The 13,644-nt window shown below is 35.6% G+C and overlaps 1 protein-coding gene across 8 annotated transcripts in view; it reads left to right on the forward strand.

The window, feature by feature from the left end:
- The window catches only part of PSME4 (proteasome activator subunit 4), a 109,590-nt gene that overhangs the window by 63,205 nt on the left and 32,741 nt on the right, over positions 1 to 13,644 (forward strand). For all 8 annotated transcript variants that reach the window (XM_073897711.1, XM_073897712.1, XM_073897709.1 and 5 more), the window contains 8 exons: positions 4,419 to 4,474; positions 6,124 to 6,180; positions 6,382 to 6,437; positions 6,531 to 6,629; positions 8,412 to 8,474; positions 8,616 to 8,711; positions 10,615 to 10,746; positions 12,805 to 13,014. In XM_073897711.1, coding sequence (XP_073753812.1) covers positions 4,419 to 4,474; positions 6,124 to 6,180; positions 6,382 to 6,437; positions 6,531 to 6,629; positions 8,412 to 8,474; positions 8,616 to 8,711; positions 10,615 to 10,746; positions 12,805 to 13,014 — 769 coding nt within the window. The remainder of the gene's footprint in view (positions 1 to 4,418; positions 4,475 to 6,123; positions 6,181 to 6,381; positions 6,438 to 6,530; positions 6,630 to 8,411; positions 8,475 to 8,615; positions 8,712 to 10,614; positions 10,747 to 12,804; positions 13,015 to 13,644) is intronic.

Raw genomic sequence — 13,644 nt, forward strand, 5'->3', positions numbered from 1 at the left:
TTTTTTTGGTCAGATCTTTCAGTATTAAGTTTGCCTTGCCACATGTATTAGTAGTATTTGTCCTCTGGAAAATTGCAATGATGAGAAACCGGAAACTTGGTTCAGTTCTGAGTTTTCCTGTAAGAAAATCTAATTTAGTTCCTAATAGAATATATGGCATAGTCTTAGAATCCCATTGCTCAGGTAAATGGCTTCTAAATGTGCAAACCAATTTTCTGTGCTTTGTATTAGAGACTGACAAAATATAAAAACTTAGGTGAGTTGATTGTCCTAAGTAGAAAGTAAATGATGTGTACCTCATGGTATCTTCATTGTACTTTTTTGGCCTTTGGCAATGTAGGATTACTAAATGTCTTGTTGTATATATTATAAATTTTACTGTTTCAGAGGATGGGTAAAATAGGGTCCCTTGAGGGTAATTAAGTGTAAATTTCTTTAGTACAGTTTGAATTTTTGGCAGTTTTGTCAGATACCAAGGTTGCTGAATTAATCTTAAAATGGAACCTCTCTATTTTGCTCTTGGAACCTTTAGTTAATGATTTAATAGAAATATGTGTGGTATAGTTTATACTCCTAGTTCTACCTCTATAGATGTGGAAGTTGGATTATGTCTTTGCAGGGTCATACAGGAATTTTGGACACTTGCCTTTAATCCTGAAATCGTCATTAATTTCTACTTTTGCAGTCCACTCTTTATAATCTTTTAGGTCTAACCAGCTATCACAGGATGCAAAAAACTAACATCTATAAAAACAGGGTTACTCAAGGTAGAGGAGTCATCATTTTTCATCTCCGATATTTCTTCTTTGCTTTTGTGCCCCTTTCCTCTTATAGATCTGTTAAGCCATTCTTAGTTAAACCATTCTTAGGATCTCAGCTTATACTAACTTCTCAGGCAAAGAAAACTTCATAGTTAAGGTCTAAGAGTTGAGACCATTTCATTAATATGTGAAAGGATGTGTTGTTCTGCGATGAGGGGCAGGGCTAGCTAACCTCTCTTGGCACCTCCAGGAAACTACCCAGCTCTGCTGGGGGAGCTGCACACAGAAAAGGAAACAGTTACTACTCCACGGTGAGTAACCCTGTTTTCTCCTTATTTCACCTTCTGACTGTTTTCATTGATTTTTAAAAAGCTTGTGTGTCAGACATGGAAATAGTTCTTATGCTCAGAGTTAATTTTAAACCTCGCAACCTCTGTGTTCACATGGCAGAGTAAGAGCCAGCTTTTCATTTGTGTTTATAGCTATTATTGATGCCTAGGATTGAATTGGATAACAACACAGAAATAGGCCAATTGTTTCTTGTGAAACACTTGTAACCTTGACTGGAAAACAAAATCTGTTAGTATTAGTGGCTTGGTTTTACACGTTTTATGTTTGCTTTCTTGGGATGGGGGGAGTAGGCTGTTCTTCAGCTGTAGACAAGAAGTATTGTTTGCACTTGTTCATGACAGTTCACCTAGCCTTCGTTTGCATATTGGATTTGTATTGTATATTTTGTTTTTATGTTATTAGTCATTTCTTCCTTTTTCACCATCCTTTCTCTCCCACCAGTGATTATTTTCGTAGTTCTCCTCTAATCAGATATGGAGAAGATTGCCATCTAGTGGTACAAATAACATAGCTGTCACACTTCTAGGTCTTTTTTTTTTTTGGTGGCACAAATATTGAAGACATTTTGTTATAAATTAGGTGCCCTGGTGCTGTCTAGTGCTTTGAAGCTGATTTAACTTTATTATTATATAAATGGTATTATTTAAAATATGTCGTGTAGGAATTATCAGAATTTTATTTAGTTCCTGAGTTCAAATTATTACTGTTTGTAAAATGGACCAGTGAATGAGAAAAATGAATTTCACTTGTAGTGGGGCAGTGATGGTATTTGATCTAAATTCTGTATATTGCTACTATAGCTTTAAATCAGAACTCACATCTGTAAGTGTTGATGGCACTTTAAATATGTTCAGTTAAGATTCTGTGTATAACCAGAAGTCGTGACAAGAGCAGTTTTTAAGTATCAAGGTATAGGGCAGCACACATATACTTGGTGTGGCCACAAAAAGATACAATCCTAAATCTTACTTGGATAATGTATAGAGATTTCTTTTAGAAAATTATTCTTCTAAAGCCCAGAGGAAATACTTAGTATAAATATGGATTAACACTTGCTGAGAAACATTTAGTGTGAAACCTGTCAATCCAATCAGAGTTTAATTAATTTGTTAGAGAAGAAGGGCTCTATTAAAACTGAGTCTTAGATAAATAAACATAAAAGGACTTTGTGATGGATAAGAAAAAATAAAGCTGAACTATATGTCTAACCAGATGTCTTTTATACACTTGAGATATGAAAGATGTGTTTTAATTCACGTTTCAAAAGGAAAGCCTAAGCTGGGTTTATTTAAAATATGTACTTTTTAATACTTCAAAATCCCATATAGGTTGAGATATGTTAAAACACTTGTAAATCAGCAATAATCTTCAGATTTTCTGTTAGGGAAACACTTCAGAGAGACATGAATTTTAAAAATAAGCATCAAGGCTCTTAGATGAGACTCACTTTTAAATGTGATTACAGTGTTAATAATATTGGTATTACTAGAGTCAGAAAGGCATACAAGCAAAACTTTTCAAATTCCCAACTGGATAGTCTTTTTTGTTTGATAGTTAGGGTTTTATGTGTGTATACACACACTAAAAATTCAAAATAGCTCACTATTGTGGTTGCTTTTTTATGTTTGTAAGAACAATTTTATGACTAATTAAAATGCATGCTTGGTTCAGTATTATTTGGTACTAGGTACAGACTGGGTAAGGTACAGTAGGATTCTTAACTATACAACTACTGATGTTTACAGCAGCAGCGAGGAGACATCAATGCTCATGTGATAGCTCATCGCAAGCCTTTTCCTGTGCTATCATAGGGAAGGAGGGATGAGTGGGTGGGGTTAAAGGTCTTATGCCTTTATGCTTGTTACTGTTTTAGCACAGTCTTTTTCTCTTCGGTGGTGAAATCTAATTTCAGTAGAGATGTTGGACTTCTTGAAGTTCATTGTAAAGGAATCTGATTTTATTTTTAACTGACTAGATTCTGGATACATATATATTATTTAATCATACACAGTTTTACAGAATGTGCAAGTTTGCAAGATGTTGCCAAAGGCTGAAGCTTTATAGAATGAAAACGAAATTTTATGAATTTGAACTTCAAAGTCTCTGAAAAGCAAATTAGTATTTTATATTATAAAATATAACCATTCTTTGTTTATACTCTGTAGGCTTGGTTTGAAACACGAGACAGTATCTTTGCCATCCTAGGTCCTAGATTATGGTGAGGAACATAGTTAAATAATTGGCAGTTTAGTCATCTTAATATTATTACCCATTTAGATAAATCCAAGAATTCATAACTACCAAATATTAAGATAGAGATAACTTACTTAATTCAACTTAAAAAAATACAATATAGATGGGGGTATATTGATTTAAAAGTAGTTTTTTCTTCATAACAAGTGCTGTGTAGTTCATGAGTGATGAATAATCAATCACTATAAAATTTCTTTTTATAACTAATTAGCTTTGTATTGGATAAGCTTACCCCATATTTTCTTGGCATTTGTGTCTGTGTTCTTCCTCTTAGAAAGTATTATCCTTTTGTATAAAAAGTTGTTGAATTGATACTGTATTTTGAAATGTTGAAAATTGTATTTTTCATTGAAAAAATTTAGATTTCAGATATAAAGGTTCGTATTCCCTAGTAAAATCTGTTCTTACATACCTTAAAAGTGACTTTTAATTGTTTAATGAACTTAACTAGCTGGGTCTTGTTCTGTTAACATAATTCTTTGTGGCAGATCTTTAATTAGGAAATGCAGTGTTTTTATATCTGATCATCTTCAAAAGAAAGTAATGGCATTTTAACTGCAGGTGTTAGGAGAGAGCAGTTTGGGTGGTTTTTTAGAGGAGGGGTAATGATTATTTAAAGAAGTTTGTCTGCTATATATTCCACAATAAAATTTTACTTGAATTTTTGGTGTCCAGTTTTAACCTTTATTATACCATTATAAAGCTGCCTTTTCTTTGTGTAATTATATATAAAAGTTTATCATCAGACTTAAGCTTTTACACTTGAATATTGAATATCATTATTACGTTTATTTGGGTGGTGAATTCTCCCCCATAAAGTCATTAAATTGAATTAACATTTTCTTTAAGATGAGTAAGATTGTCCTGACTGAAACAGATAGTATTAATCATCAGGAGGACAGAGTAGAGAGTTGACATATTGAAGATGAGAAATCTGTTTATTAAAAGAGCATCATCTTTGTTTTGATTTAAACATTCTAGCAATGACACTTTTCCCTTTAATCCTTCTCATTGGTATTATTAATAAATGCAAGCACTCTTGTTTTTATACAGGGTACCAAGTATGGTGTCCTTGGAAGAGACAAAATTGTATACTGGACTTGAATATGGTATGTAAATTCTAATCTGAGTAAATCTTGTATGGACAGTTTTTGTCAGTTACTCTACAAGAGTTAAAATGGTCAGAGAAAGACAGATACCATATGATTTCACTTGTATGTGGAATTTAAGAAACAAAACATGAACATAGGGGAAGGGAAGGAAAAATAAAATAAGATGAAAATAGAGAGGATGGCAAATCATGAGAGATACTGAACTCCAGGAAACAAACTGAGGGTTGCTGGAGGGGTGGTGGGTGGGGGGAAGGGATAATTGGGTGATGGGCATTAAGGAGGGCATGTGATATAATGAGCACTGGATGTTATATGCAACTGATGAATCACTAAATTCTACCCTGATACTAATAATATAGTATATGTTAACTAAGTTGAATTTAAGGAATTAAAAAAGTTAATACAGCCACTCTGGAAAACAGTATGGAGGTTCCTCACAAAGTTAAAAATAGAACTGTCCTACAACCCAGCAATTGTACTCTACTAGGTATTTACCCCAAAGATACAAATGTAGTTATCCGAAGGGGCACCTGTACCCCAATGTTTATAGCAGCAATGTCCACAATAGCCAAACTATGGAAAGAGCCCAGATGTCTGTCGACAGATGCATGTATAAGGAAGATGTGGGGTGTGTGTGTGTGTGTATTACTCAACCATAAAAAAATGAAATCTTGCCATTAGCAATGACGTGGATGGAACTAGAAGATATTACGCTAAGTGAAATGACTCAAGAGGGAAGAATTCCATGATTTCACTCATATGTGGAATTTAAGAAACAAAGCAGAGGATCATGGGGAAGGGAGGGAAAAATAAAATAAAACGACATCAGAAAGGGAGACAAACCATAAGAGACTCTTAACTATAGGAAACAAACAGGGATGCTGGAGGGAGGTGGGTGGTGGGGGGATGGAGTAACTAGGTGATGGGCATTAAGGAAGGCACGTGATGTAATGAGCACTGGGTGTTATATGCAACTGATGAATCACTGAACTCTACCTCTGAAACTAATAATACAGTATATGTTAATTAATTGAATTTAAATGGAATAATATGTAGTTAGAATTTTCCTAGTCTCTTTTTCATATATAAAATGAGTATTAGTTAATTACACAATAGCTATCTTTGCTTTCCCTGGAGAAACTGGAAAATTATTTATATAAAAGAATAGCCAAGAAAAGGTAGAAATTGGACTAGGTAAATATTTGGTTGCTTTCTGTGTGCAGAGGCAGAGTACATTTCCTTATTGTTGGATTAACAGTGGAATTAATTGCATAGATTAATTGCTTTAAGGTGTAATTTTTGTTTGCTTGATTTGGGCCACCCATAACCAGTTAAAGAATCCTATGCACTTATGATCTCTAAGTAGTGAATAGGACTTTGAAATACTAGCAAAGATTTTTTTTCTTCCTCCTCCTTGCCTACCCAAGAAAATTTTATAAGCAGGTCTTTGTAAATGTGAAGGTTTTAAAAATTACTCTGTATCATGCTTAGACACTAATCCAGCTTATGAAAAAGGCAGACCCACTTGGTTTTTTTCCTGGATTACATGATTTATTCTTGACATAAACTGTTTATATAAGTAAGCTTCAACAGCTGGGGAGGATTCAGTGTGTTTAAAATGCCTTGTCTCATTTTTTAAAAAATAGATCTATCCAGAGAGAACCACCGAGAAGCAATTGCTAGGGTCATAAGGAAACTTCTTAGTAAGTACATATATGCATTTAACTTATTTTTACTAATATTTAGGAATTTTTAGCATATGTGCTTTTACTTAACTTTAAATTCTAAATAGTGGAATATCAGGCAATGTTTTTTTCCTTAACTAATAGATTCTTAACTGATATATCAGGAGTCCTGTAGTAATTCAAAATATTTTAACCAAAATCCATTTTCTTCAATTATAGACCACATACTTAACAATTCGGAAGATGATACCAAGTCTTTGTTTCTTATCATAAAGGTACAGTTATCCTTTAATAGTTGCATGATTATTAATGTGACTAGTTTTGACATGATGGCTTATAAATACAAAATTTGAAATTCTTTGACACAGATTATTGGAGACCTCTTGCAGTTCCAGGGATCTCACAAGCATGAATTTGACTCCCGTTGGAAAAGTTTTAACCTAGTAAAGAAATCAATGGAAAACCGGGTCAGTATTTTCACCTAAAAACTCTGAATTAATTTTTTAAAATGTGTATAATATTGACATAGTCACTTGATTTAGGGATTGTTCAGCATACAGAGGAAGTTTCCCTGTAAGTAAAAATAGATTTTCAAATATTATATCATGGTATAATCAAAAGAATCCTGGGGAAATGTTTTCCTCTTACAAACTCTTCTGTGAGTTTCCAGGAGAGTGAACTCTCATTGGGAATTTGGAGTGTGATAATGTGGCAGGCTGCCTTGTAAGAACTTGAGGGAATAAAAGATAGGAGGAATTGTCCACAGGCATGGATTTAAAGCATCTCACTTTATGGAGATTTCAGAAAAATAGCTCTTATATTATCTTTGTGTCCAGGAGAAGTCAGTACAAGCTTCTCAGGAGCATGGAAGAAAGAATATTTAAGCCAGCCATTTGATGTTGATAGCAGTGTTCTGTAGGAACACTGTAGGAGATTTTATGGAAGCTGAGTCTAAAAAGGTTATAGGAGGGGCGCCTGGGTGGCTCAGTCGTTAAGCATCTGCCTTCGGCTCAGGTCATGATCCCAGGGTTCTGGGATCGAGCCCCGCATCAGGCTCCCTGCTCTGCGGGGAAGCCTGCTTCTCCCTCTCCCACTCCCCCTACTTGTGTTCTCTCTCTCGCTGTGTCTCTCTCTGTCAAATAAATAAATAAAATCTTAAAAAAAAAAAAAACGGTTGTAGGAGTTTATTGTTTAGGCAAGGGTCACTACGTATTTTAGAGGGAATGGCGTGTAAAAGGGCAGGGAGACATACAAACAGGGCATGCATTAGGGAATAGTGGCTATAGGGCAGAAAAGGCCGGAGGCAACTAGGTCATTTTTAGTCTGAGTTTTGTTTTTGTTTTTTTAAGTTTATTTATTTATTTAAGTAATCTCTACCCCCCAGTGTGGGGCTGGAACTCAGCAACCCCGAGATCAAGAGTCACATGCCCTTCCGACTGATCCAGCCAGGTGCCCCCAGGTTGTTCACAGTTTTATCCCCAGAAAGTGCTTCAGTTTTATATTCAGCATGGAAGAGTCATTAAAGGTTCTGAAGTAGATCTGATCTGAATATTGGAAAGATCAGTCTTTAATCACCAATGAGGAAAAAAACAGCAGTAAGAGATAGAGACTGGAAGCAACTATCACAGTAGTCCAGATGGAAAAACGCAACCTGAATCAAATCACTGGCCTTAGGATGGAATAAGGTGTTTTGAAAAAGAAGAATTTGTAGAGACTTGATGACTGGTGCGATAAAGGTGTGAAAGAGAAGCAGTCTCTTGAGTTCCAGATATCTGCCTTTATTGACCAGGTGGAAGATTGGGTGGTAGAGGAGACCATAAAAGATAATTTTTAGAGAAGTAAAACGTATTATATTCTATAGTAAACATACACAGTTACCTGGAAAGTCTCTTTGTAAATACAACAGAGTCAAGCAATTTTCTTAGTAGTCTCTTTTTGTACTTTCAGTATTTGACTGAATAAGGACCAGCTCAGTTCCTCTCCCATGCAGATCCATTAATAAACTACCAGAGAAAAACAGGGTGTTGGATGAGCTATTTAAAGGGGATATTTCTACTATTAGCCATAAAATTAATTGAAATAGTATGTTTTAATGTAAGCTTGATCACTTCAGAATAAATGAAATACCTCCACCAGCCCAGCGTGAACCTCTACAGTTCAGTAAAAATTTTTCAGTAAGGGATTCAGGGTAATCCATGGATGCAGTCAATTAGGGACAATGTTGACGTGTCTTCTACTTTGCCTTTTAGCTCCATGGGAAAAAGCAACATATCAGAGCACTGTTGATTGACAGAGTAATGTTGCAGCATGAGGTAAATCTCTTTAAAATCATGATGACTTTTTTAAATGACAGTTTTCCAGATGAATATGTAATTATTTGTGTTACTTCATAATTAAATGAACTTTTTAGTAAAAACTTGGAGATTTGATTTTACATTGTTTTCTTTTCGTAGCTACGAACACTGACTGTTGAGGGTTGTGAATACAAAAGGATACATCAAGATATGATCCGAGATCTTCTTCGTTTATCTACAAGTTCATACAGTCAGGTAAGGCTCGTCCCCTCTACCCCCGTCCCCTGCCCCACATTCCTGTTTTATTACAATGCAATCTAAATAGCCCCATTTCAAATACAAGGAAGTTTTAATAATTTATTGGTGGGGTGCCTGGGTGGCTCATTCAGTTGAGCGTTCTACTCTTGATTTCTCATCAGGTCTTGATCTCAGGGTCATGAGTTCAAGCCCTGAATGGAGCCTACTTAAAATAATAATTATTATTATTACTATTTATTGGCATAGAATGCACCTTTCAAATTACAAATATTTTCAAGCTAATTTTAGTAGTCTTTTAAAAGTAATGTTTACTTTTACTGTTTGTTATTGCTTCTCAAAAATTTTTTTTTAAAGATTTTATTTATTTATTTGTCAGAGAGAGAGAGAGCACAAGCAGGGAGAGCGGCAGGCAGAGGGAGAAGCAGACTCCCCACTGAGCAGTGAGCCTAATGCAGGACCCAATCCCAGGACCCTGGGATCACGACCTGAGCTGAAAGCAGACGGTCAACCGACTGAGCCACCCAGGCGTCCCTCAAATTTTTTTTTAAATATAAAGTTGATAGATAGTGCTAGTGCAATGTTGCTGCCACTTAATCAAATCACATTGTGAACGCCAGTCTTTAAAGGCTATATAATTCCTCCTACATGTTATGCTTGGGTTTCAGCAACCTGCTACCATATGAATTATGGGGTCCATCCTTGAAGGTAGCAAAGGACCAAGAGATGATCTCCAAGCACAGAGAACTGGAAAAGCAAAATTCATGAATAGCTAATTATTCTATCCTTAATAAATAATGTAAGTTAGGACACTAGTCTCTAACTCAAAGATTTCACCTAAAGAGTTTGAAATATGTACAGTGTGTCACTTTTACTGTAATTAGTTATTATTCATTACAGTTTAGTTCATGGATTATAATCTTTTTTTTAATATTTTTATTGTTATGTTAATCACCATATATTACATAATTTGTTTTGGTGTAGAGTTCCATGATTCATTGTTTGTTCATAACACCCAGTGCTCCATGCAGAATGTGCCCTCCTCAATACCCATCACCAGGCTAACCCATCCCCCCACCCTCCTCCCCTCCAGAAACCTCAGTTTGTTTTTCAGAGTCCATCATCTCTCCTGGTTCGTCTCCCCCTCTGACTTACTCCCCTTCATTCTTCCTCTCCTGCTATCTTCTTCTTTTTCTTTTTTCTTAAAATATGTTGCGTTATTTGTTTCAGAAGTACAGATCTGTGATTCAACCGTCTTGCACAATTCACAGTGCTCACCATAGCACATACCCTCCCCAATGTCTATCACCCAGCCACCCCATCCCTCCCACCCCTGACCACTCCAGCAACCCTCAGTTTGTTCCTGAGATTAAGAATTCCTCATATCAGTGAGGTCATATGATACATGTCTTTCTCTGATTGACTTATTTCACTCATGGATTATAATCTTATACTGAATCTTTTGTTTGGGTTCAAAACATACGGGCTCTACTTACAGTTTGCATTGAAAAGGTAAAGTTGTTCTGGGGTTTTAGAAAGTCTTTGATTTTCTTTGCCTAAATACAAGAGAAAATCTAACTCTTCTCATCAAAAGTAACAGAATAGAAAGTTAAATAGTCTGCTGATTATGTTACAGGACAAATGCATATCAGTTCTGTTCAGTCTCTCCTTTATAAAAAATATTTGAAGCTGTATAACCTAAACCATGGATGTGGTTGGTGGTAATGTGCTTTCCTTTTGGTAAAAAGATAATAATTTACTTGTTTTTGTTAAGGTATGTGCTTTGATATGTTTTTCTGTTACAACACTATTTAAATTATTTTGTTTTTGGTAATTTATTTAGAAACTTTTTGTTGTTTGCCTACTATGTAATAAAGTCCTTTGTTAATAATACTTTCTTCAGGTCAGAAATAAGGCTCAGCAAACATTTTTTGCTGCCTTGGGCGCATATAACTTCTGTTGCAGAGATATCATTCCCCTGGTTTTGGAGTTCTTACGGCCTGATAGACAAGATGTCACACAACAGCAGTTCAAGGTATAGGGTTCTTTGTGTTTTTTTTTATTATGAAAATTTTCAGATATACAGAAAGTTGAAAGAATTTTACAATAAACATCCATATGTCCACCATTCAGATTCTGTATTTAATATTTTGCTATATTTGGACATATAGATAAATACATTTGCATATATTTACGTCCATCTTATTTTTTTATGTATTTCACAATAAATTGAAGACATCAGTACCCTACACCTTTAAACATAGTCTCTTTTTTCTCCCTAATTATTTACTCTTACCTGTGTTTATGATTGGTGTTACGATGGGGAGAAAATGTAGGCTGCAGTTTGAGTTGAGCAGCAATGGATAAAGAGCCTAGCTGGCCTATAGGAGAGGGGGGTGAAAGACCAAAAGGTTTAGAGTAATGTAAACAGCCTGTTGGAAGGCATGAGACATGAAGAAATATCGTAAGTTTGAGCAACTGAGTGAGAGTGTATGAGTAGATCAGAAGGAAGGAAATGACGCAAGATAAGGAAAATAGTGTATCTCACAGGGGTGCAGGAGTGTATAGGTGAAACATAATGCTTATGCTATCAGATAGAAGTGGGTTGACTGAAGAAAGTGATTTAAGTGGGAGAATTGGTAAGATTTGGTGGTTGAATATGAAGGGACTGAGAAAAAGGTATCAAAATTATTAAGGTTCCGGGTTATACAGCTGGTTATTGGGTACATCAGAGAGGAAGAGAAAAGGGAGAATAGATGAATTAGTTTGGACAAGTTATATATGAAGTATTTCCTATAAACGAAAAGGGGTGTCACGTAGGTAGTTGGACATCATTTCAGCACAGCACACCATTTCAGTGTGTGTTGATGAGAACTGAAATCTTTGGGCACGGGTAAGAGTGCAGAGGAGGAGCGTGAGAAGGGAAAGAGGACCAGGGGGGCAGGAATTGAGAAGACTCCATTAGGACCCCACGAAGAAGAAGTAACCAGGAAGGGAAAGATCGGAAAGATAACCAAGATACGAGAGGTTACAGAAGCCAAGGAGAGATCTTTCCCTGAGAGAAGGGAAACTTAACAGTATCATTTGCTTTCATTTGCTTTCTGGAGAGAGTTAAGATGACAACATGTTCTTGAAGTTGGCTTATAAGACCGGTCCACAAACTATAGCTTGGGCTCAGTTACTTGCTTTAGTAAGTGAAGTTGCTTGGAACACAGCCACGTCCATGCCTTTATGTATTTTGTCTGGCCGCTTTCGTGCCACAAGAGCATTGATAAGTAGTTGCAACAGAGACCATATGGCCAACTTTTTGCTATTTGACCCTGTATAGAAAAAATTTGCTGACCTCCAATGTGGATGTATAATTCAAGAGCGTTGTGGAATGTCTGACTCTTAAGGTTGTATATTGTTGAACAAGTTGGGAGAGGTTTAAACGGACACAATCAAATTGGTCAAGTAAGATCAAAATTAAAAAATGTCTATTAGGTCAGTAAAATCAAAGTTACTGGTGACCTTATGAGAACCTGTAAAGAGGAGTAGAGCACACAGTGGGCAATAAGCCAGATCAGAATTGAGTTAGGGTGAATGTTTAGAAAATAACATAATAGCTCTTTTCATTAAAATGCGGTATCATTCTGATTAATAGAGCCTTTATGAGTAAAAAGCGTACAGTATAGTTAAGTAACCTAGTTTTAATATACTTAGGAAAACAATCAGATTTTAGAAATTATACCAAACATGCCCCTAAAATGCAAAGAGTGGCAAATGTTTGTGGCTTTTGTGATATAATTGTAGTAGAAGAGAATTGGAATGGAAGCTCTATCCTTAAAAACAACAGCCTTAAATTTCTGTATTATCTTATTCATAGGTGTTCTTTGAGCTAACCCTTTATTAGATGACTTAGGGAAAATATTACTGGATGACAGTTAAATGTCAAGTTCAGGTTTCTGAAAGTAACATGTTAAATGTGTGAACCTATTTTACTAACCAGTGTCAAGCACTTAAAGAATCAGTGTTTAGTACATTTAAAAAGATGTAAGTGAATTGGCTACAGCCAAACAGTGCCTCTTATTCCCTGTATTATTTTTTCCTGCAGGGTGCCTTGTATTGTCTCCTTGGAAATCACAGTGGTGTATGTTTGGCAAACCTTCATGATTGGGACTGTATTGTACAGACTTGGCCAGCAATTGTTTCTTCTGGACTTAGCAGAGCGATGTCCCTGGAAAAGCCATCAATAGTGAGACTGTTTGATGATCTTGCAGAAAAGATTCATCGGCAATATGAAACAATTGGCTTGGATTTTTCAGTGAGCAAAACCATTTTTTTTTTTAAATTCAGATTTTAGTGGAAATTAGTATTAGCTTTCTGTTTCCTGTTTGTACTTTAGTAATCACTATGAATTTGGAGCATGGCCAGGAGAGAGCTTGGTTGTTTTCTACTAAGAGGCAACAAAGGGCTATTACACTGTTGCATTTACCATGATTGTCTATATATCCATGGCCTCATTTTTTGAAGAGTTGATTACATTTTAGGAGGTCACTCTTACTAGCCAAAGTCACAGAAGTTTGACCATAAGGTTCATTTTAGTTTATAGTGATGAAAATTAAAATTGGATGATTTGACAAATGAGAAAGTAAAGAATACGTGTATCACTGGTGCTTGTATGGGGAGATGTAGCAGATGCATACACATCCATCGTAACTGAGGATGGATGAAAGTGGTGTGAGTGCCAGTGAATTGCCCTCTTCTCTAAGGCCATTGTGTTTGACACCCATCCTTGGTATTAAAACCTATTCCTTTTCTATAAAACAGTCGTGCTATTTGCAGCTGTCATTGGATTATGCTTTTTTTTTTTTAAGATTTTTATTTTTAAATAATCTCTACATCCATTGTGGGGCTCAAACTCACAATCCCAACCAAGATCAAGAGTCACGTG

The sequence above is a fragment of the Callorhinus ursinus genome, unplaced genomic scaffold, assembly GCF_003265705.2.
Source record: "Callorhinus ursinus isolate GAN/ISIS: 27379988/994484 unplaced genomic scaffold, GSC_fseal_2.0 scaffold10, whole genome shotgun sequence".
NCBI classification, from domain to species: domain Eukaryota; kingdom Metazoa; phylum Chordata; class Mammalia; order Carnivora; family Otariidae; genus Callorhinus; species Callorhinus ursinus.